The 22,820-nt window shown below is 48.6% G+C and overlaps 8 protein-coding genes across 8 annotated transcripts; 4 read left to right on the top strand and 4 right to left on the bottom strand.

The window, feature by feature from the left end:
* Positions 1 to 73: 73 nt before the first annotated feature.
* On the bottom strand, positions 74 to 1,207 carry EDB93DRAFT_1147313 (uncharacterized protein). The gene is made up of 2 exons (XM_041449522.1): positions 210 to 1,207; positions 74 to 156 (listed from the first exon to the last, which is right to left on the bottom strand). The coding sequence occupies exons 1-2, from the start codon at positions 1,103 to 1,105 to the stop codon at positions 153 to 155; spliced, it is 900 nt and encodes a 299-aa protein (XP_041307553.1). The 5' UTR covers positions 1,106 to 1,207; the 3' UTR covers positions 74 to 152.
* A 1,183-nt stretch (positions 1,208 to 2,390) lies between these two features.
* On the top strand, positions 2,391 to 3,203 carry EDB93DRAFT_1085549 (uncharacterized protein; the record flags this gene model as incomplete). The annotated part of the gene is made up of 2 exons (XM_041445918.1): positions 2,391 to 2,476; positions 2,531 to 3,203. 2 exons carry the CDS (start codon positions 2,391 to 2,393, stop codon positions 3,201 to 3,203), a joined length of 759 nt encoding a protein of 252 aa, XP_041307552.1.
* A 743-nt stretch (positions 3,204 to 3,946) lies between these two features.
* On the top strand, positions 3,947 to 4,798 carry EDB93DRAFT_1250586 (uncharacterized protein; the record flags this gene model as incomplete). The annotated part of the gene is made up of 2 exons (XM_041453033.1): positions 3,947 to 4,038; positions 4,093 to 4,798. The coding sequence occupies 2 exons, from the start codon at positions 3,947 to 3,949 to the stop codon at positions 4,796 to 4,798; spliced, it is 798 nt and encodes a 265-aa protein (XP_041307551.1).
* A 552-nt stretch (positions 4,799 to 5,350) lies between these two features.
* Positions 5,351 to 7,285, bottom strand: EDB93DRAFT_1085575 (cytochrome P450; the record flags this gene model as incomplete). The annotated part of the gene is made up of 9 exons (XM_041445920.1): positions 5,351 to 5,420; positions 5,469 to 5,604; positions 5,665 to 5,874; positions 5,923 to 6,112; positions 6,163 to 6,294; positions 6,347 to 6,462; positions 6,523 to 6,671; positions 6,726 to 7,050; positions 7,105 to 7,285. The coding sequence occupies 9 exons, from the start codon at positions 7,283 to 7,285 to the stop codon at positions 5,351 to 5,353; spliced, it is 1,509 nt and encodes a 502-aa protein (XP_041307550.1).
* A 727-nt stretch (positions 7,286 to 8,012) lies between these two features.
* On the bottom strand, positions 8,013 to 8,818 carry EDB93DRAFT_414841 (uncharacterized protein). Its single transcript, XM_041456299.1, has one exon. The coding sequence runs from the start codon at positions 8,573 to 8,575 to the stop codon at positions 8,051 to 8,053; it is 525 nt and encodes a 174-aa protein (XP_041307549.1). The 5' UTR covers positions 8,576 to 8,818; the 3' UTR covers positions 8,013 to 8,050.
* A 1,869-nt stretch (positions 8,819 to 10,687) lies between these two features.
* EDB93DRAFT_1282114 (CHAT domain-containing protein) lies at positions 10,688 to 14,896 on the top strand (the record flags this gene model as incomplete). The annotated part of the gene is made up of 3 exons (XM_041454457.1): positions 10,688 to 11,093; positions 11,184 to 13,116; positions 13,264 to 14,896. Coding segments are annotated over 3 exons (3,972 nt in total), but the record flags the coding sequence as incomplete, so codon positions are not given.
* A 4,486-nt stretch (positions 14,897 to 19,382) lies between these two features.
* On the bottom strand, positions 19,383 to 19,931 carry EDB93DRAFT_1085604 (uncharacterized protein; the record flags this gene model as incomplete). The annotated part of the gene is made up of 1 exon (XM_041445921.1): positions 19,383 to 19,931. A coding segment is annotated over one exon (549 nt), but the record flags the coding sequence as incomplete, so codon positions are not given.
* Positions 19,932 to 20,363: 432 nt separating this feature from the next.
* On the top strand, positions 20,364 to 22,783 carry EDB93DRAFT_1240640 (dimethylribityllumazine synthase; the record flags this gene model as incomplete). The annotated part of the gene is made up of 5 exons (XM_041451786.1): positions 20,364 to 20,366; positions 21,384 to 21,433; positions 22,153 to 22,198; positions 22,236 to 22,318; positions 22,432 to 22,783. 5 exons carry the CDS (start codon positions 20,364 to 20,366, stop codon positions 22,781 to 22,783), a joined length of 534 nt encoding a protein of 177 aa, XP_041307546.1.
* Between the last annotated feature and the right edge of the window lie 37 nt (positions 22,784 to 22,820).

Below are 22,820 nucleotides of genomic sequence, written 5' to 3'. Positions count from 1 at the left end.
CGAGTCGTGGCATAAGTAGTTGTGTAATAAGTAGTCAATAAGTAATAGCAGTGCAGTACATAATGTGGCATATTCATATCATACATCGGGGGTTTCAGCATTCTATCTCTTCAACAGATCTGGACCTGGCTAGAGCACTCCAAAATGTGGTTTCAACTGGCGGGAAAAGGCGTCAGTTTCCCCGCTGTGTCAAGCTCAAGATAGCTCACCAATCCTCATCGTCTGACCTCTCATCAAAGTCCGGCATAAAGTCTCCTGCTTCGTTCCACGCTTGACGAAGTTGGAACACTACCTCCATTACAGTTCCTCTCTTGTCGTCAATTTGGCTTCTCGAGCCTGCGAACGAAGCCGAGCGACGAATGATACGTGATTGCCGAGCAGCAGTGGTCTGTCTGACTTGATGGTGAACCAAGGTAGGGGGCCTTGACCTGTCCTCCGTGCGGTTCAGAAGTCTCTGCCAAGCAGCCTCTTCCTCGTCTTCCTCCTCCATTTCTTGTAAGATCGCTCCAGTTATCGACGACTCTCTTCGAATCTTCGCATCAGGCTGGGAAGTCTGATTGTTCCGGAAAAGAGCAACGATCGAATTACGAATATTCTTGTTAAGCCCTGCTTCAGACGGCAACGAGCGCTTGAGGGTCCGCTGAGGAAGAGGGGATCTTTGTCCATCAACTGATTCGTTCCGTGACTCGAAGGGCCGCCGAGGACCGTGAGCAGAAGTGTCTCCGCCTTCATGTCTTCCTTGTTGAGCGAGAAGAGTACTCGTGACTTCTTCGATTGTGGGCAAGGCCTTCGTTGCTTTAGGGTGATGTAGAGGATGCTGTGACACGGAAACATGTCTCGAGGTTGAAAGACTGCGAAGCTGGTGCGCCGACTTGTGCCTTGACAGCCCGCGCTCTGGAGCAGCCGAGCCGGTATGTGCTCTCTGCATGACGTTGCGATAATGACAGTCACCTTGACCGCCTAGAGCGCGCAAGGAATCTGCGCGAGCACATCCAGGAGAACAGAAGTAGAAATCGTGATCTTCAATAGTCGGTTTGCCGCAAAAACATTCTTTGACGCCGATGTGAACGGATGCAAAAGCGTTGGTGAAGATGAGGGGGTTCATTCTGAATGATCAGCGACTTACGACCGTCTCCGCGTACAAGGATTATATAGTCATCTTTTACTGTGGCAGAATACTCATAATGTGAGTGGATTGTGGAGTGATGCAGTTGTGGATATTCGGGAGTGTCCAATAGCTGACATTGTGTTAAGTAAGTGCAAAGCGAAGCTGCAATGAATACAATACCCACCCAATATTGGGGATGTGTTCAATGCACAAATCTTTGGCTGCCATTGACTGAGAGTTGCCTGTGGACGAATAACGTTGTGGATAATCATTCTGGAATACCCACTGGCCGACGCTGACATTGTGCAAAGCTAGTCCAAAACTGAACTGTAATGAACACGACGTCCAACACCCATCTTCATACTAGGGCGTTTACACCCTTTAATGAACGTGTGCAAGGATAGATCGGTGTATGTAGTAAGTAGATCTCCTGGCCATTGGATGTCGGTTGGAGAAAACCTAGAAGCTGTTATTAGGGAAGAGACAGAGCTGCTGAACGTGGGCAAAACAGCATTGTGCATACTGATTGCGCAGTACATCAGCCCTTCCAATCGACATGAATGCGTGTTGGCGAACACCAGCCTGAACCAGCATAATCGTGCTTGGAGAAGCTAATGGCAGGGGAACGATCCGATATGAAAGAAAATAACTGTAATCTGATCGTCTTTACTTCCCGTAATCCGCATCTGGGGGCAGCAAACAGCGGCTATCCAGGCTAGTAGCTGAGACTCGAGAGCTTGTGTCAGCATCAGGAAAAGTGTCGAGCGGTTCATAAATTTCCTAAACTGGTTAGACTTTTGTAATTAGACCGGATTTCATTTTATTTCCCTTCCTGCTTCTCATTTTACCTGCTGAACTCAACAAACAAAAGCCTGGGTCCCGTTTGTTGGTGTGCGAAGCGAAGTACCCCAAAATATCTGAACGATTCAACCCCCGTACGGATGGCCAGCATATATAAGGCCTGCCAACCAGTGTAGGTCGAGTGCAGGATCCCTATGCAATAATCTCATATCTGACTCCTACAGTCGTGTCAGGCACGAAGCGTTAGACGAGGCTCCAACCATTTTTCCACAAGTAAACTGAGAAGCGGTGAGGGGAACAAAATGAAACCCGATCTTTCCGAGTCACAGTGACTGTGAATCCGGGACCGTATCTAGGGGGTAGCAAACAGTGGTTTTCCCTCAGACTAGCCTCAGGAGCTAAAAGCTTCGCATTTTGCACAGTATCGAGTACTGGCAAAGCCCAACACTACCCTACGCGGGATATTGTGGAAACAATGTCGATGTCAGGGCTCAAACCCATTATCTTTTACGATTTCTCCAGCATAGTGCAGGGTAAACCATGGTCTGTAGCCACGATGCAAACAAGGTATGTTACCCGCCTCAGGAGTCCTTCTTCGTCGTTGACATTGACATGTCATAGATATTGTCTTACCTTCAAGCGCCTACCCTTCCAGACCGTCTGCCTCGAGTTTCCGGAAATCAAGCCATTCTACGAGCAGCATTCTCTTGCACCCACCACCTTGCGTAGCATCAATGGAACCCTAACGCCTGTGCACACGCTCCCTGTCATCATGGATCCAAATACGAATAGGTTGATCACAGATTCCTTTGCGATTGCGCAGTACCTTGATGAGCAATACCCCGATACACCAAAAGTGCTGCCAGACAACACAGCCGCGCTGGTGTGCGCCTTTCTCACTGCATTCCATAACGTCATAAAGGATATCATCGTGCTGGGCAGTTTTAGAGGTGCTCAGAAACTCAATCCCAAGAGCAAGGAATATTATATCCGTACTCGGGTGGAGCGATTTGGCATTCCATGGGAGCAGTTTGCAACGCCCGAGAGAAGAGAGAAACAGTGGAATGCGCTGCGTGCTGCGTGCAATACTGTAGACGGATGGTATGCAACTAGCAGTAGTCAATTCATATTGGGGGATACGCCGTGTTTCGCTGACTTCGTAGTTGCGGGACTATGCAAGTGGGTACAGTATTGCTTTGAGAACCAGGAGTGGGAAGAACTGAAGGGCTGGAACGGAGGGCGGTGGAGGAGACTGGTGGAGGCGACTGACAAGTATCTTGATTGTTCGAGGTAGTTCCGTTGAACATGATGCGTTTGGTTTACCTATCATAGTGCACTTTCACTTCTGTCAAGAAATCTCTTCTTCTTCGCGAGTCCCCAGCTGTTTCCCGTGTACTACTTCAATTCATTGTACTCAGTGACATTGTCTGTAATAAAATATTGCGACCGAGTTCCCCGCTGGGGGACTTCGCTTGCCCTAAACACTCCGTAGTAAGCGTATAGTGATTTCAAAAATTTACATCACCTACATTTTGATTTATAGATTTCCCCAGCTGATTAGACTTTTGGTGATTAGACCGGATTTCATTTCATTCCCCTTCCTGCATTTTACTTGCGGAACTCAACAAACAAAAGCCTGGGTCCCGCAGCTTGTTGGTGTGTGAAGTACCCCAAAATATCTGAATGATCAACACCCGTACTAATGGACAGCATATATAAGACCTGCCAGGGTAAGTCGAGTGCAGGATCCCTGTGTAATAATCTCATATCTGACTCCTACAATCATGTTAGGCAGAGCGTTAGAAACCATTTTTGAGATCCACAAGTCAACTGAGAAGCGGTAAGGGGAACAAAATGACACCCGGTCTTTCCGAGTCACAATGACTGTGAATCCGGGACCGTATCTAGGGGGTAGCAAACAGTGGTTTTCCCTCAGACTAGCCTCAGGAGCTAAAAGCTTCGCATTGCGGATATTATCGAGTACTGGCAAAGCCCAACCCCGTGTTGGTACTACTCTACGCGGATATCGTGGAAACAATGTCGATGCCAGGGCTCAAACCCATTATCTTTTACGATTTCTCCAGCATAGTGCAGGGTAAACCATGGTCTGTAGCCACGATGCAAACAAGGTATGTTACCCGCCTCAGGAGTTCCTCTTCATCGTTGACACTGACACGTCATAGATATTGTCTTACCTTCAAGCACCTACCCTTCCAGACCGTCTGGCTCGAATACTCGGAGGTCAAACCACTTTACGAGCAGCATTCTCTCGCACCCATCGTCATGCGCAACTTCAAGGGAACTCCGGTAACCATACACACGCTTCCTGTCATCATGGATCCAAATACGAATAGATGGATCAAAGACACCTTTGAGATTGCACAGTACCTCGATGAGCAATACCCCGATACACCAAAATTGATGCCACACAACACAGCCGCACTGATACACATCTTTCACACCGCGTTCTATCAAGCTATAAAGAATACCATCTTGCTGGCCTGTTTTAGATGTGCTCAGAAACTTAAACCCGAGAGCAAGGAGTATTATATCCGCACTCGGGTAGAGCGATTTGACGTTCCATGGATGCATTTTGCAACCGTCAAGAGAAGAGTTGAACAATGGAATACACTGCGTACTGCGTACAATACCATAGACGGATGGTATGCGATGAGCCGCGGTCAATTCATATTGGGGGATACGCCGTGTTTCGCTGACTTCATAGTTGCGGGACTGTGCAAATGGGCACAGTATTGCCTTGAGGATCTGGAATGGGAGGAAATGAAGAGTTGGAACAGAGGGCGGTGGGGGAGACTAATGGAGGCAATTGACAGGTATCTTGATTGTTCGAGGTCCGTTGAACATGATGCGCTCGACTTACCTACATGAGCAGTATGCAAATAACAAACAGGATATTATAATAATTGTGAATCGACAACTGAAATATTGATACGATATGTGGAGTCATGGTAAAATGCAAGTCTGTACTACACTACTGCGAGTCCGGCTACTGTGGATGTGGGCGACAGAGAGTAACGGGGGGTTTTGGTGCGGTCGCGGTCTCCCCTGCAGGCTTCAGCCGCTTCGCCAGAGAATCATCCGCAGTGGCCAGATCTTCTTCTTGACTACGTTTACTAGCTGCGCCAATGATAGTTGTACAAGCTGATCAAGGTGTACTAGTCTACAGGAAAATATCCAACTGCGAACTTATATGATACGTCAAGGTGCGACAGTGACAAGAAACAGGAACACAGCGAAATGCCAACACCGGGAGTAGACATGGGATGATCCAGCCAATATTGATGGTACTCAACGAGATCCATGGTTGCTGACAAGGAAAAAGTACAATTGGCTGGTAGATGTCATTCAGCACGAAGCAATCATGTAAATACCGCACTACTCATAATATACATCTGTGGAGTCTGGCTGAAGTCGGCCGAATCATTGCGAGAGAGTTGCCAGTAAATCCTTGTTCCTTGGGATGAACCTGCACTTGAATGGTTTAGGGAACCTTTGAGTGCGTGAGAATGTGTTTCAGGCTCATGCAAGAACGAATTACCAAAGTGGACCGGAATTTTCGAACTCTACAGGAGGTGTGATCTCTTTCCCTCTCGCATCCAGCGGCATGCCGATCGTGAACGCAGCAAGGATACAAGAAATATTGATGTACAGCGACGCTTCGGCAAAATGTGACCCTAAAATAAGATGCCATCATTCAGTGGCAGCTTGGATGGTATCATGTAAAGGACGCGCACCAGGGCATCTACGGCGCCCGAACCCAAAGATAAATTTGCGTGGGTCTAATTGGGGAGAGGGACCGAGGAAGCGCTCGGGCCTGAATTCCAATGGGTCAGGGTACATTGTCTTATCCCGTGACATGGAAAGAATGTTCGCGATGACGGTTGTACCCTTGGGTATGCGATACCCTTCGTAGACATCTTCCTTCATCGCATGATGCGGAATCCCTGCATCGCTGAGAGTGAGTGGGATCTAGGACAAAAAATGTGGCTGACCTTGCGGAGCCACAGGTGCCCAGCGGAGGAGCTCTTGCATGAGCGCTCCAATATATGGAAGCTTTTCTCTGTCCTCAAACGCGGAAAATCGGTCCTGACCCACGATGGCATCGATCTCTGCCTGCGCACGCTTCTGCACGTCTGGATAAAGCACCATCGCCAGGATAAAAGACGTCAAAGTGGATGATGTCTGCTCATTGTTTTAAAGTCACACGAGGGAGGGTGTAAAAGATATCTTACGGTGTCTAATCCTCCTCCATAAATCCCTTGACTGCACCACTTGGTGATCTCTTCTTGTTGAGCGCTAACCGTAGACCCATCTTCCGGAAGGAGCTGCTCCGAAACAAAGGAATGCGTGTAGTTGCCGCTTTGCTGATCGGCAATAATAATTGGTTAGGATTCCGTATAACAAGAAGAGGCTTACTATCTGTTGTTTGGCCCAGTTAAATGGTATTGTCTCAAGCCTAGTTAAGTTTTGCCCGATGTCGCGGGCTACACGCTTGAAACCTGCCCCTGGAAACCATGAAGGTAGGAAACGCACTCATGGAAGGTCGGCTAGTTGGGGTTTATGACAAACCGGGAAATGAAAGGAGGACCTACATGATGGTATCGCTTCGACCAACCAACGTCCAGGCTCAGCTAGTATAGCGCTCAGTGCCATGCTTTCTTGTAGGATACTGATAAAATGATCGTTATTCTCGGTGACCTTCCAACCATACGCGAGATTGAGGACGACAGCCGCTGCGTTCCTGCACCTTTGATGAAAAACGAGCAAAACTGCCAATCAATCGAAAGAGTTTTACCTTTTGATGTGCTGGGCGAAATGTTCAGGGTTCTTGTGCAGAGCATCAAGCAGCACACGAGATTGTTCGGTTTGCAGCGATTGGTAGCTTTGTATAGTGCGGGGACTCAGACTGGCCTTGAGGGTTGTGCGGTACATCTTGAAATACGGATGAATGAAAGATATGCCGAATGGGGTCAGGGTGCGTTTCGCAAGTTCTTTCTGCATCCATATTTTTGGACGATCAGAATATATGGTGGCGCGTGAATCGAGCAATTCAGTAGCAGATTGTAGGGAGCTGAGCACTATGAACTGCCGGTTAGGCACGCGGAATGAGAATATGGGCCCTACGAGACGTAGGTCAGAAATCACATAGCAAGCGGAAAATGGACGATGTTCACCATAGGTTTCAGCCCACTTGGCATACACCAGCCAAGGCTCTTTCTTCGGCAGTTGATGAACATTTCCGGTAAAGAACTTTGGACATGGTCCAGGGGGTAGTGGCAATCTACTGCGTCGACGGTTGTAAAAGAAAACTGTGACCAGTGCAGCCACAAAGAAGATGAGCGTACCAGAAGACATGCAACAGACGACAGGTGGCGGTAGACTTTGCGCTCTGAGTCCTAAGCAGATGATATAAGCAGCGCGTCTAATTACCTACGGGCGAGTTACCCCACGCTCCTACCCAGCGGACGTTTCGAGGGTGGGGGTCCCATCCTAATAGTACATAGCTATGTAGATGACCAATAGAGCAATTTTCCCACAATTCAAACCCCGAACTTCTCCCTCCACCCTCTCAACGACCGCTGGCGCAAAACATAAGAAAACAAGTCAGCCACAGGTCCGTCGGTAGATTTACGAAGACCACCACCCAATTAAGCAATCGTTAAGAAGCTTCCGCATTGGCAGATGTCAGACGGTGTGCCCTCGGTCAGCGAAATATGCAATAGAACCCTTCAAGTCTTTGGGCAGAGACCATGCCTATGGCAAGTCGAAGTCACGCAAGCAGTCCTCCGACGCGACCAAGATGTTGTTTCAATATCTGCGACCGGCTCCGGAAAAACAATGACATTTTGGATGCCATTACTATTCCACCCCCAAGGAATCCAGATTGTTGTCACTCCCCTCAACATTCTCGGTACCCAGAGTGTGGCTGCATTGGAGAAATTGTCTATCAAAGGACTTGCACTACATGCCGAGACTGCGACGAATGCGAACTTCAAAGTAAGACTCACTGTGCGAGAAGTTTGGCTCGAACCTCAAATTATTTGACATAGGCTATAGAAGATGGTCAGTATCGTGTTGTTGTCACCAATCCGGAGACCCTTATGAAGGCCAATGGCAGATTCAATAAACTGTGGAAAAATCATCGACCTCACCAGATCTCTCTTCGACATCATCAACCTCAGCCCAATATTGTTCTTCATCTTCGTTGGCTATGTCATGCTCCATGGTTGGATTAGCGAACCTCTGATTGGCTGAGAGCAAGGCATCCAGTAGGTGCCACAGGTCCGGTGCAACATGCTCGATGTCCTTGGCCATGTCTTCTAGCCGGAATTCCTCCAGTTGCTCAGCAAGGACATTGGTTGCGCTAAAGTGCCATCCATGTTCTTCTTTTGAAAGCTGCACTACTGATTGCTTGAGCCGCTCAGTACATAAAGTGGATGCCCACAAGACGACTGAGGAATTGAGATTTGGGTGAGCGAGAGAAGTTGCCAAGACTGTTGTAAAGTGAGCAGCGAGATCATTGACGGGAAACTGGGAGAATTTGTGGGGGGATTCCAAAAGAGAAATGACAAAGGCTGAGACAGAGACATTGAGTTCTGTAAGTGTTTGTAGGATACAAACTACTTGCGCTTGTGTAATGGTCATAGTACTTAGCGAATCGATAACAGCGCAACAGCCTCAAACATGAATTCGTCCACAGGTGCGACGGACCTGTGGCTGACTTGTTTTCTTATGTTTTGCGCCAGCGGTCGTTGAGAGGGTGGAGGGAGAAGTTCGGGGTTTGAATTGTGGGAAAATTGCTCTATTGGTCATCTACATAGCTATGTACTATTAGGATGGGACCCCCACCCTCGAAACGTCCGCTGGGTAGGAGCGTGGAGTTACCCGGACTATGCTCCGAAGAGAAGTGACTTGGAAGTTGATCTCATTGTTCCCGTCGAAGGGGAACCAAACCTTGTCCACTTCTGTCTCTATCGCATTTCAATAATAAAATGTAACTTATCTGCCTAGATTACATAATACTAGTAATTGATCGGGCCGCTTTCGCACGATGTATCCGTGCTCCTTGCAGCAAAATGTACAGCCATAACTTTCAATAATTGTCAGTTCCGACGTTCCTTCTCGCGCAACATGGTCTCCCAGAGCCGTAGGATAGCCTGTCATGCTGAAGGGTGGTTACATCCAGGCAGTGCGGCTTCGCAATATGCCAATATCTGAATTCTTGCGATGCCTTGCTTCGGTAGCCTTCTCGCTTCAGCTGCTTCGATCAATATCGCACCATACAGGCTACAACGTGCTTTTGTCGTACAAATCTGACGCTCACTTTAAACGATTCAGAGGTTATGCGTGGCACGATATGTTGCGAGTCACTTAGTATGTCCTATCAACATCAGCGCTGCACAGTGTGGATGCCACATGCATGCTGTGATTCTCTCATTTATAATCCATCAGAACCTCACAGGCTCTGCAGTATTTTCTTGACTTCCAACACACATTTTGTTCTCAAGTTTCTGTTGAAATCCATCCCTCAGTCACATGTTGAGATCCGTCCCTGGTCATTTCAATGACTACCCTCCACCCTTGGGAGAAGACTTCAGTCACCCAGAACAACCCCAGGATACAGGACAGGAAAACATTACGATTATTGAAATGCTACAAGTTGTTGTCGACAGTATGTGTCACACCTATCTTCATTTACCACGTACCAATGATCTTCCAAAGCACTCCTGGCGGCACTCTCTTTCGTCATCACTCTACTGTTTTGTTTCGCGACAGACTCCGTGCCAGGCCTGCTCGAGGGTACCCTCCAAGCCTTAGGCGAGGAGTCGGGCCAATCAGAACAACTCCAGGATCTGGGAGAGACAAACCTCCTGAACATTGAAATGTTACAAGTCGCCATCAACAGTATGTGCCATCTACCTTCACCTAGCACGTGGTGCACATGATGTCCTATGACAGACTCCGTGTCTGAACCACCTGATGATACCCCCCTAGTCATGGGTGAGGAACCAAGCCACCTAGAACACCCACAGGACTCAGGAGAGACACACCTCAGTGGAGTGCAACAAGTCGTCATTACTTGTATGTATTATTTATCTCTGCTTGGCTCGTATCGACGATTTCCCTCAAGCCATTCGTGCAACCGATCTCGCTCTTGGTCTCCGACGAATTCCCGCTGGTTTTCATGTGGTGGTTAAGGCTGACGGTGCCGAATATCAGACAAGCATTAAATCTGCACATGTGGACCAAGCTGTCGTCGAATGGCACGAGCGCATTCTTCTGTAAGTCCTTAGCCCCGTTTGTCTTGCAGGTATTGAGAAAGACTCGAGGCCACGCGAGCCATCTTCTAAAGTTTGGGTCAGCGTGTATGCCACATTTGAAATGGGTCCTATGCTCTGTCACGGAGAACTCCTCCGCATATTCGAGATCTCCGTCGGAGAATTACTAGATTGCAGCGAAAGGTCACGTCGTCAGTATCTTCCATCCCATATAACGCCTGACGGATGCTAACGAGTATCACAGCCATGATATTTCCTCCGAAGCAGGAGGAAGTCGTATCTGCTTGTACTTCACTGTTCGTGACGGTGGAGCAGCGGCTTTCTGATCAAAACGACGGCGGAGTTCTCTGTCCCCTTACTACCGTAAGTGGTCAATGCAGTCTGGGATTCTGATGCTGATCATCGTAACCTGTAGCTCACGTCTCGTGATATGGATGCGTTAGCACAAATGACAGATGCTGGACATCGTCTTCTCGCACGATACCGCAGGAAGCATAACAATAGTGATCTCGACCAATCCATAAATCACTTCGAACGCGCCTCGGATCTCTGCCCCGTGGATCATCCCTATCGTTCTGCAGCACTGGTCAATCTAGCCACCGCAAAGTTCATTAGTTGTCAAGCCAACAGAATATACCTCGACCTCGACATACCTATCTCTCTTTTTCAAGAAGCACTTGATTTGTGTTTCACTGGTCATCCAGACCGACCCACCACCCAACTCCATCTTGCGATTTCTCTGCTCTCTCGCTTCGCGAGACAGGGATTTCAAACAGATGTCGACACGGCTAAAGAGTTACTGAGCGAAGTGCTTGATCTCTGTCACTCCAACAGCCACATTTACAGAGCATGTTTGATTGCAATGGAAACATCCGCTCTGCATTGTGCTGGAAGCTTGGATGCAAACGATCTTCAGCAGAAGCGGCCTGCCGCATCCATGCTTCCGTTATCGCCAACTCAACTTCTTCATCGAGCAGAGCAGTGTTTGCAGGGAGATGAACCCCGTGTTTTAGATGAAGTGATATCTCTTCATTATGATGCACTGGGATACTACAATACCAGACATACTTACCGAGGGAAATTGCTAGGTAATTTGGCTGTAATGCTGGCGACTCGCTTCGAGCGTCAAGGCAATGGCAAAGACTTAGATCAGGCTATCACACTTCAGACGGAAGTGCTGACCTTACGCCCGGTCGGTCACACAGATCGGTCCACATCATTGTATAACCTTGCGGCTCTTCTCTCCTTCAGCTTTGAGCACCGAGGCAGCGACAAAGACTTGGATCAGGCTATCGCACTTCACAAGGAAGCCCTGGACTTGCGCCCCGTCGATCACGCTGATCGGTCCATGTCATTAAATAACCTCGCAGCTCAACTCTCCTCCCGCTTCGAACGCCGAGGCAACGAGGAAGACTTGGATCAGGCTATTGCACTTCACAAGGAAGCCCTGGCCTTGTGCCCCGTCGGTCACACAGATCGGTTCATGTCATTAAATGACCTCGCGAATCAGCTCTCCTCCCGCTTTGACCACCGAGGCAACGAGGAAGACTTGGATCAGGCTATCGCACTTCACAAGGAAGCCCTGGCATTGTGCTCAGTCGGTCACACAGATCGATCTATATCATTAAATAACCTTGCGAATCAACTCTCCTCCCGCTTCAAGTACCGAGGCAACGACGAAGACTTGGATCAGGCTATCGCATTTCACAGGGAAGCGTTGGCCTTGCGCCCCGTCGGTCACACAGATCGGTCCATATCATTAAATAACCTCGCAGCTCAACTGTCCTCCCGCTTTGATCACCGAGGCAACGATGAAGACTTGGATCAGGCTATCGCATTTCACAGGGAAGCCCTGGCCTTGCGCCCTGTCGGTCACACAGATCGGTCCATATCATTGCATAACCTCGCAGCTCAACTCTCCTTTCGCTTTAACCACCAAGGCAATGACGAAGACTTGGATCAGGCTATCGTTCTTCAGAGAGAAGCCCTGGCCTTGTGCCCGATCGGTCACACAGATCGGTCCAAATCATTAAATAACCTCGCAGCTCAACTCTCCTCCCGCTTTGCCCACATAGGCAACGAGGAAGACTTGGATCAGGCTATCGTTCTTCAGAGAGAAGCCCTGGCCTTGTGCCCCGTCGGTCACACAGATTGGTCCATGTCATTAACTAACCTCGCCGATCAACTCTCCTTCCGCTTCGAACGCCGAGGCAACGGCGAAGACTTGGATCAGGCTATCGCACTTCTCAAGGAAGTCCTGGCCTTGCGCCCCGTCGGTCCCACAGGTCGGTCCAAATCACTAAATAACCTCGCGAATCAACTCTCCTCCTGCTTTGACCGCCGAGGCAATGAGGAAGACTTAGATCAGGCTATCGCACTTCTCAGGGAAGCACTGGCCTTGTGCCCGGTCGGTCACTCAAATTGGTCCAAATCATTGAATGACCTTGCGAATCAACTCTCCTCTCGCTTTGCCCACAGAGGCAAAGACGAAGACTTAGATCAGGCTATCGCACTTCACGGGGAAGCGCTGGCCTTGTGCCCGGTCGGTCACACAGATCGGTCTACATCATTAAATAATCTCGCGAATCAACTCTCCTCCCGCTTTAACCACCGAGGCAACGATGAAGACTTGGATCAGGCTATTGCACTTCACAGGGAAGCCCTGGCCTTGCGCCCGGTCGGTCACGCAGATCGTTCCACATCATTAAATAACCTCGCAGCTCAACTCTCCTCCTGCTTTAACCACCGAGGCAACGAGGAAGACTTGGATCAGGCTATCGCACTTCACAGGGAAGCCCTGGCCTTGCGCCCTGTCGGTCACATATATCGGTCCATATCATTGCATAACCTCGGGAATCAACTCTCCTCCCGCTTCAAGCACCAACACAATAGAGAAGACTTTGAGGAGTCACGAGAGAACCTACGCTGTGCATTGTCCCTGATGATGCCACATGATTCTCGTCAATTACGAGTCCATAAGTCGCTAGCTAAGGTCTATCTGTCGTTCCATCGTTCAGGCCTTGACGACATCGGCGCGGGTGAAGATACTGATAGTCTGAATGCCGCCATGCATCATCTCAAGGCAGCAGTAAATCTTGTCTCTGGAGGATTGCTATCCCGCCTGCGAACAAGTCTGCTCTGGGTTGATGTTGCCTCTCAACATTCACATGCCACTGAACTAGAGGCATATGCAACGTCCATGCAACTTCTGGACGCTTACATGTCTACAACAGCTTCAATATCGTCTCGTCACAATATCATGAAGGACTTCCCAAGTACACTTGCCGTTGATGCTGCATCCTGTGCTCTTCGTAGTGGTGATGTGTGTCGCGCTGTCGAGTTGCTGGAACAAGGCAGGACTATCATCTGGACCCAGATGACACGACTCCGCACCCCTCTTGACAGCCTCCAGACTCATGGCGATCATGCAGTAGCCCTGATGAAGAGATTCAGAGACCTCAGCTCCCTTCTCGATAAACCTCCTGCGAACTATTCAGAAGGAAACCCGAGAGTCGACATAGAAGTGGAGGAAACCCGGTACAGACGTCTAGTGGAGGAGTGGAATAAAGCTGTAGAAGAGATCCGGAAGATCGAGAGCTTCTCACGCTTCCTCCTTCCCCCCTTATTCTCTGATCTTCAAGATGCAGCTTGTGATGGGCCTATCATCGTGCTCATCCCGAGCAAGTCGTCGTGCCACGCCATTATCATCCCGCACAAGCAACCTCCAACTAGCATACAACTCCTTACCGATTTTCTGAAACTCTTCAAATTGGTACTGGCACTCCGAGAGGCAGTTGAAAAAGAGGCCGGTCCTAAAGGGCACCAAACAGCGCTGATAAAAGCTTTGAGAGAGTTGTGGGACAACGTGGTCGGCCCGGTAGTCGAAAGTCTGGGCGGAATTGCACGACGAGGTTCCCGAATATGGTGGTGCCCGACGTCTCTCGCCAATTTCTTGCCATTACATGCTGCTGGCGAGTACAGGCCCAAGGGAAAGTCCCTTTCGCAGCAGTATATTTCTTCGTACACGCCATCGCTCACCGCGCTGATCAAGGCTCGCGGAAGTCATGGCAGGTCCTTGTCAGTGCCCTTCGTTGCCATTGGTCAGGATTGCCCAGCCGGTGCCTCATTCACTTTGGATGCTGTGGAGCCTGAGCTGGAGTTGGTGCGGAGGCTTTTGCCTCCTCCCCCTACTGTTTCCTTCTCCAAGGTCACCAGCATTGATGCTACGAAATCGAGAGTACTGCGTGCATTGCGGGACAATACTTGGCTCCATCTTGCGTGTCACGGGACACAGAGATTCGACGAACCCTTCAAGTCAGCCTTTCTTATGCACGACCAGCCGCTTTCGCTCCTCGACATCACACAGACGGATCTGTCTCGGCATGAATTTGCATTTCTCTCTGCCTGTCAAACCGCAGTCGGTGCCTTTAGCACGCCCGACGAAGTGATACACCTAGCGGCTGGCTTGCAATTTGCTGGGGTTAACAGCGTCGTTGGAACATTGTGGAAGGTCACTGATAGTACCGTGCAGCACTTAGTCGAGGCATTCTACAAAAACTTATGTGGGAATGGCCCAATGAATTCCAAACGAGCTGCCTGGGCGCTGCACCAAGCGGTCCAGTCGTTGGCTCATGACGAGAACATTATAATGCCCTTGGACCAGCGCATAGTGTTCGTGCATATCGGCATATGATCAATTCCGTGCGTCCTCCCATCTTGTGATTAAAGCATTCTGACGACTTCTCAAGTAGCGTCCAGTGAGTCATAGCCACGCACAACCTGTTACTTGCCATGCTCTGTGCCCGATGTACATGGCGTGTGGGCCACTTTCCATGGACAGATCCTACGTGCATATTTGCATCAGGGTTTTGAAAAACCTCTGAGGGGAAATTTCTCTACATCATATAATTTTCGAGTATTATCTCATAAGCTTAGAGATTAGGAATTTTTATAGTTTAGAATCTATGCCTTCGACGCTCGAAGTTTATTGGGATGTTGAAGATATGTTTGAGGTAACTAGGTACACGTAGCGCAATGCAAAAACTGATTGATGTAGTGAAGGTTTTTTTGGGCAAAGGCCCGAAGGGCTTTTCGGCCCGGTGCATGCGCGCGAACCTAAGGGTTTCAAGGTGAGCTGTGATCCCATAAGAGTAGGAGTGCTATGACGCAAATAGCGAAGCTTGACACTCTAGGATGAGTAGGAGAAGCACTCACTATTAGCGTTTACCGTACCGGTGGCATTGTGTGACGGGTAAACGGTTCGAGCGCGGGAGATGATTGAATGTAAGGTGCGATGATTACCGCATGTTCACGTAGGTACAACGTGAAAGCATCACTTGACCACCTGCCCATAGATTTGACGACATCGAATGGAACTCCTCTCAACAAATACTCGAGCGTTCCGCCTATTCTGAGACCGTGGCCTTTGAGGTCTGCGAGATTCGCAGTTCGTGCAATAGAACTGAGTCTCTTTGCTAGTTGCGGTTTCGAGAGCGGTCTGATGCCCTTGGGGTGTTTCCATGCAAAGAGGTGCTCCTTGCCATTGCCTTGATTCATGCGAAGATGGTTTTCAAGCGCTGTTTTCGGGTCTGAAGGACCATCTTGAGCTGACCAGTAAGCGTCTTCCCCTTCTATAGGTGATGTCTTGGTGCTTGGGATCCGAAATTTCGTGACGGGCAGATTATTGCGATCGACGGTTTCTACAACATTTTCACGTGTTATGTGCTTGGATGGATTGAAAGCTTTGATGGCTGGAACAGTGAACTCTCCGAGTCTAGCAATAGAGTAGAATGTAGTAGTTATGCATGCGAAAACAGCCGCGTCTAGCGGGTTATTGATGTCGATGTTTGCACGCATTATACACAAGATTTCGATAGTAAAAGGGAGTCGTTCGGAATGTTTGGATGTAGCTGGGGCTAAGGCAGTAGCTCCGTCGAGTATGGCTTTCAGTTCTCTGGCGTCGACTAACCATGGACTGTCCATGCAAAAGATGCCAGGCTTTAAGACCAGCAGCATAGTTAGCTAAGGCTGTACCCGAGTATGAACCGGCACAACTCGATAAGAAGGCGAGTAGGAGAGTGGGAGATATTGGACAGCGTTGATCTTCTGATATGTTTAGCGAATCACAATAGATGTGAAAAACTAGGAGCCCAGCTCCGTACGTTTCCTTGGTGGACATTGCCCAGGATGACCCTATTACTTCTAGTATGTGATCCAACTGTTCGTCAGATATACTGATATCTTGGGTTCTGGATGTCGTTGACGAAGGTAGGCGTGTGCTCTCTCCTGCTGGCAACCACTTCCACAATCTGTCCCTTGCTAAGCAATGTGGTCTTAATGGAGATGGCATGGGAACTAATCCTGTCTTGTAGCGCAAAGGGGAAGGGTTGTTTGGTACTAAAGTGCGAGAAGAAGGGAGTGGTGCACTGTAAGAGTGTAGGTGATGCCGGCTTTAAGGTTATTGTGATAGAGCATTGAAGATGATTTGGTCCTCTTTGGCGTGGGAAGCTCTGGCTCTTTCGAACACTTGCTGCTGCACAAGTGTTCTGTTGATGAATTTTGCGGCAGGAGTGGAGTACTGCCCATTTCGGAATAGTCGGAATTCTGTTGGAGATGGAGGGGCCGTAGCATTGATGACAAGGTGTTTGATTTCATTGGGAATGCAGGTGGGAGGTAATAGAAGGTGCTCTGGTCCATATTTCCCTCTGGATGGATCGTCTGCAGGGTTGGCTGCACTAATGACATATTCTGTACGGATGATGCAATGTCTGGGTAGATTGTGAAGGAATTCATGGATGCATTTGAAAACTTCATTGACGGCTTTGTTTCGGTTACTTCCTTTCCACCATCCTTCAACAACACTGGTGTTGTCACCATAGACAGTGATGTGGTTGCTAACGTTAGGGAGAGCGGTGAGTGTGTAGACCAAGAGCTCAAAACCAACGGCTTCTGCCCATGCGATGTCTTGTTTTCCATTTCCCGCGGTCTGCCAGCCAGGGACTAGTCTCCAGGCTCTCCACCTGTTACCTATGACTATGCCTATGCCTATGCCTGAGCTAGAGCTAGCATCTGAGAAGGCTAAAGGGATTGAAAAGGTTGCTGGTGGGTATATTGGACAAGAGACACCACCAGATTGCAGGAGATTTGACCACCACGTGAGGTCCGGTTCAAGTTCTTTGTCGGGGCGATGAGGAAGGTGTGGCTTCTTCCAAAGGACAGCAATTGATCTTTCCAGGCTGGTAAGGTACGCTCTTCCTCTTTTGGCTGCTGCGCACGCATGCATTAGTTTACCGTAGAGTTTGAGGGCTTCTTGCAACACGTGTGTAGGCTTCCTTCTCCATGTGTGAATGGCCATGAGATATTTCTCGACTTTCGATTGGCTAAGTGAGACCGTGCAGGTGATAGATGTCCCATAGAAAACCAATGTAAATGGTTGAGGAAGCGAAAGGTTGATCTTTGGTAATTTGCCAAAAAATTCCTAGATCTGAGGACGAGTCATCTATATCTTGGAGGTTGTAACAGAAGAGTGCATCATGTTCGGATCTAGGTGAAGAGCTGGAGAAATCTTTAATGGGTTTGGAACAGTCCTCATTAAATTCTTCTATTGATCCATCATCGAAAATACGACCACCATACCAAAGGCGACTGCCTGTTTGGTGCATGCCTCGCTTAAGAAGGTCATGATGCCATTCTGCTCGGTTGCGATTGTATTCGTCTGAGAACTCCTTACGGATCCTAAAGAATATATGATCATCGACCCATTTATCTAAGGGGCCTAAGCCTTGGTTGCGGAAGATTTCTGCGCCTGCATCTGCAATGTGCCCATAAGCGCCTGCAGAAGGGGTGGCTCCAAATGCTGTACAGGTGTCCACGCAGAACTCGGTGTTTGAGGTGCGTACTACTGCGGCGGGCCATTGGGAAGGGTGTAGAGGGACAGTGCAATATGCCTCCGCTACGTCTCGAGTGGCTGCTTCTGATCCTAGAGGAAGTCTCAAAATTAATAAGTAAATAACGGAAAACTTTCCCCAAGTCGTAGGGAAGTCGCTAGCATTAATATGTGAATTAACAGATGGGTTGTGGAATAGGGTGTCGGGAGAGCGAGGAAATGAAAAATTCTGAATTAATCAAAACTTTCCTGGTTTACCAGGCTTTGGAATGATTGATAGTGGGGAAGTTTGAAAAGGTCCTATAAGATTTGTAAGTAAAAGAGCGGGAAAAGGTCCTATGTAACGAGATTTTTGGATTTCTTGTTTTATACTTGCGTCGAACTGGTCCTTGTAAGTAATAACAGATTGACTATTAGCGAGGGATTGGGTGTTATGTATCGTAGGGAAATTTAGAATGAAACCGGAACAGATACCTTCAGGAACTTTAGCGAAGCGTGCTAAGAGGTTAGCATTCTTCAGCTCTCTGTACCAAGCATCGGCTTTGTACGGAGTGATGGGATTAAGCTTCCTGTGCTCTAGGGCACTTTGAAGCTCCGTGAGTGATGGCACCACATCCGGAGCATATGTGACAATCGTCGTGCGTGGTGCTGTTGCATCCTCCTTCTCATTGCCAGGCAGTGCACAGTTGTTTACCAGCTCTGGTCCAGAGTGCTTTGTGAATGCGTTCGGCGATGGTGTCATGTTTTCCATCCCAAGTGAGGGTTGCAGAGCAATCAATGACACGGTGAGAGTTTCAGCCAAGGCAAACAGCGCAAACTGGGAGCGGGACGCTGGGGTCTCGAAAGGTTTTAGGCCTTTTGTTGAACCTGTTGTCTGGAGAGGATGGCGGGGAGCGCTTCTGTGAACTAAATGAGCGTGCATGATGCTGATTGCTCTTGGATGTCGACACTGCCGGCGCGGCTCGTGGTTGTGCATTGGATGTAACCTGGCACATGATGGCCATAATGCAAGAGCGAACAAGTGTTTCGAAGAAATGCGCCATGATTGGTGGAGCGTTCGAAAACCCAAAAGGGTGTGATATGGTTGACCGTGATTGGTCATTTTGTAATGCAAAGAGTGGGGGTGGAACATTATGTCCACAAGGTGAGGATGTTTGGACGTTATGCCAAAGGGTTTGTGCAGGTTGTGGTGATCGCAGGATAAATGATAGGAATAAGGAATTCTTTAGTTTTGTGTTCAATTTTTAATGGTGAAGGGGAGACGCACCTGAATAGCTAATTGTTGCATTCAAAATTGGTTGAAGATTGTTTCTTGGGCCTCGTCTAACAGATCTTGATTGATCTTAGCTAGGCTCCAGCTGTTCGAATTGCCTACTGAAAGATGCCAGTGTCGCCGCTGTTGGGCTTGGTATAGCAATAGCGCTCGCTGTTTATGAGTATTGAAATCGTGTCTCCAGCGATGATTTTGTAATGCGGACAAAAATGAGACGTGCATGGCTACCCTATCATCTGGCCAGTCATTTTCTTTCATTAGTACAATCATTCGAGGCGCTGCTTCATTAAATTGCTCCCAAGTAAGGTTCTCATCCTTTACTATCTGCGCTTTGGGATCTCGAGCGGCACCGGCCGGAATCCACTTGTGCATTCCATCAGCAGTAGGTAGCATTATTAGGGCGTCTTCATCAGCTGTAAAGGTGTTCCAAGAAGCTTCTTCTAAGCCGCTGTTTGTGAAGTAGAAGAGTTCGCAGTAGTCGCCTGATTTCATTTTCCGGACGGCATATTGACATGGAAGGATGATCGGGTTGGACAGAACTTCAGTGTTGCGGATTGGTGTGTATGTTACGACTTGGATGGTATCTGTTGGCGACACTCAAACAGAGCGTGTGTCGTCAACGGTCGAGGATGTCCTTGGGCTAGCCCAAGGTTAGGGGTCTTACTTGGCGAGGCTTCGGCAAGTAAGATTTGATGCCTATGTCCAAATCAGGTAGCTTATGTCAAGCGGGTGCGAGACGATAAGCTATATCGGCCTAGGCTTACGACACCCGAAGGTTAATCGTAAGATCGTCGTTAATTAGAAGGACAGAAGTCTGACTAGTTAACAGGGGCTTTGCTCGTCGACGAAGTCGATGAGTAAAGATCGAGACTATAGGCTTATCCGCGAGGAGCAGATAAGAAGATAGAATATAGACTGCTGGCGAGGCAGAAAGGATCACTCTGGTGAGAGTAGGAGGTCAAGAACCAAGTAGATTCAAGTTAGGGAATATAGTACATGGTAGCGAGTTTATATAGAGGACAGGAGACGTATTAGTGGGTGATAACTCGTACTACCAAGAGAGGCAATCGGTAAAGGGCATAACCATAAAAGGAAGGCACGTTCGCGTTGAGACACGGGCGAGGCAGAACGTGCTGGATAAGAAAGTGGGTCAAAGGTCGAAATAAGAAGTGAAACGCGCAGGGGCACGATCGTGCAGCTGTGGAGCTATCTATAAGTTGCATGTGCGACTGCGCACTGAGTCAGAGATCAAGAAAGGGAAAAGGGCAAAGGGGATGCGTCGTGCATCATATCATAGGTTACCGTCCAGACGGTAAGGGCAAGGGGACTGTCCACAGGATCAGTCAGGTGGTGGAACGGAGCATGGGTATGCTTCGTCAGTGAAAGGATCCGGCCAGATGTACTGGCTCTGCTGAAGTGACAGGTAGAGGGCAAAAGGGAATGCGAGGATGACAAGGATGACCAGGGTAAGGTCGGGGTAAGGGTATGATGCAAGGGCTGATATGAGGAGGATCAGGAGAAAAATGGTAGGGGCCCAAGTGTCTAGATGTTCTTGTAACAGCGTACTTGGATTTGTTCTTTTTCCGTTCTTCTAAAACAGCAGCTTCTTGCTCGGTAAGGAGTGTTTGTTGCCGCTGTGCTTCCTCTTCTGCAATACGTCTGCGCTCTTCTTCGGCTTCTTCAGCTTCCTCACAAATCCTGGCTGACCACCGACAGTCTGTCTGCATTGTTTTGGATATGCCACAGGTTGTCCAATATTTCGGCGGCCTGCTGGTCGTTCGTCGTTTCGTTAATGAGCTGAGCACGAGCTAGAGTGTATTCTTCCGACTCGAAGTCTGGTGGAACGGCTAAATTGGGGTCTTCTGCGATGATAGGCATTACAAATAGATAATAACGCAAGGAACGACGAAAATTTAGCGTAGATAATACGAGAGACTTAATACGAGTGACTGATACTTGTCTGCTGTTGCGAACCAGGACAAGAGGTGTTGCGCCACTTCGCTTACTCACGCGTAGACTCAATTCTGTGTCAGCCTCGTGACTCGGCTGACGCAGAAAACCAGGATGTTTCACCCGCTTGTATATAATTATCATGAAATAGTTGATATTAGACACAAGTACTTGGTAGGGTCGGCTGTGAGACCTGAAGTGCGATAAGTTGGGCTAAGATCTGGGTCAAGAGAGCGTCGGAGGACATGATCGTATGCAACAGAAAGAGTCAGTGGCGAGGCGGTGATGATATGGGTCGAGAGAATTTGTTCCTCTATAGTTCACACGGTCACAATATGGAGATGAATTCACTGCAATGCTAACTTGAAGGTGCGGTCTACGCAGCCCATCTGTGTAGACCGCACCTTCAAGTTACGCACGCAGCTTCAGCATAAGAACCATCTATCCAATGTCCGAAAAAAACGAGGAACTTATGTCGCGCTCCATTCGAACACTTGCGGCAGAATTCGATGCAACGCAATGAGCATTTCAGATACAGATTCTCTTCATCCCCATCTCAGTGATCGGCCATCAAGGACCACCATTCTGTCACAGGGCTAGCGATGTTCCCATCAGGTGGGTTGAACCATAGTTGAGGGAGTTGAGTAGGGGCCTCTGACATGAAAGGACGAAGGAGTGCAGCTAGGAAACGGCGACCAATGCTGGTGGGGTTTCTTCCATCTTGTTTTAAGTACATTGCAAGCTGACAAGGGTTTGAACACGTTGCGTCTAGCCTCGATGCCAGACGTACATTGTACCGGGATTAACGGACCGCTACTCAATTTAATGGCTCTAGTTTACGCATCGCCATCGTGCATCATGATGCGCGATGGAACAAGACTGTCATTGATTCACTTTTGGCAGGCATAATCGAACAAGCTGAAAGCATGCGGGGTTAAGGACTCAAACATCATTGTCCAGTCTGTCCCTGGTAGTTTTGAACTTCCTTTCGCATGCTCGAAGTACGTATGATACAGTTTTTCCGTCTTACACATCAGCTCAGTTATTCTATAGAGTGATCGCAGGATCTCATGTTCAAACGGCTACATCTTCTGGCGATCTGCCTTGGGTTGAGCTTCGGTGGTTCTTCAACATCACTTCCATCCAACAAGGAACCGTCTGCTCCCACTTCGACACTTACCAACATACCAAACGCTCCATTTGATGCAGTAGTAGCCATTGGTGTCTTGATCAAGGGCTCTACGATGCACTTTGAGTATATCTGCGACAGCGTTTCTCACGCCCTCATGAAAATCCAAATTGACACAGGTGTCCCTGTGATCTTTGGTGTCCTAACAGCACTCACAGAGGACCAAGCATTGGAACGAGCTGGTCTCGGCAGAAAGGCAGAGAAGGGTCACAATCATGACGAGGACTGGGGACTTGCAAGCCGTGTAGATGGGAGTACAGAGCAGACGATGGGCTGAAGGGAAATTCCTTTGATATTGATGGGTCGTGGGCCCA

Source organism: Suillus bovinus, assembly GCF_016758785.1.
Source record: "Suillus bovinus strain UH-Sbo-P2 chromosome Unknown EDB93scaffold_29, whole genome shotgun sequence".
Taxonomy (NCBI): Eukaryota; Fungi; Basidiomycota; class Agaricomycetes; order Boletales; family Suillaceae; genus Suillus; species Suillus bovinus.
The sequence above is the reverse complement of the archived record's forward strand: the minus strand, read 5'-3'. Positions and strand labels throughout refer to the sequence as shown.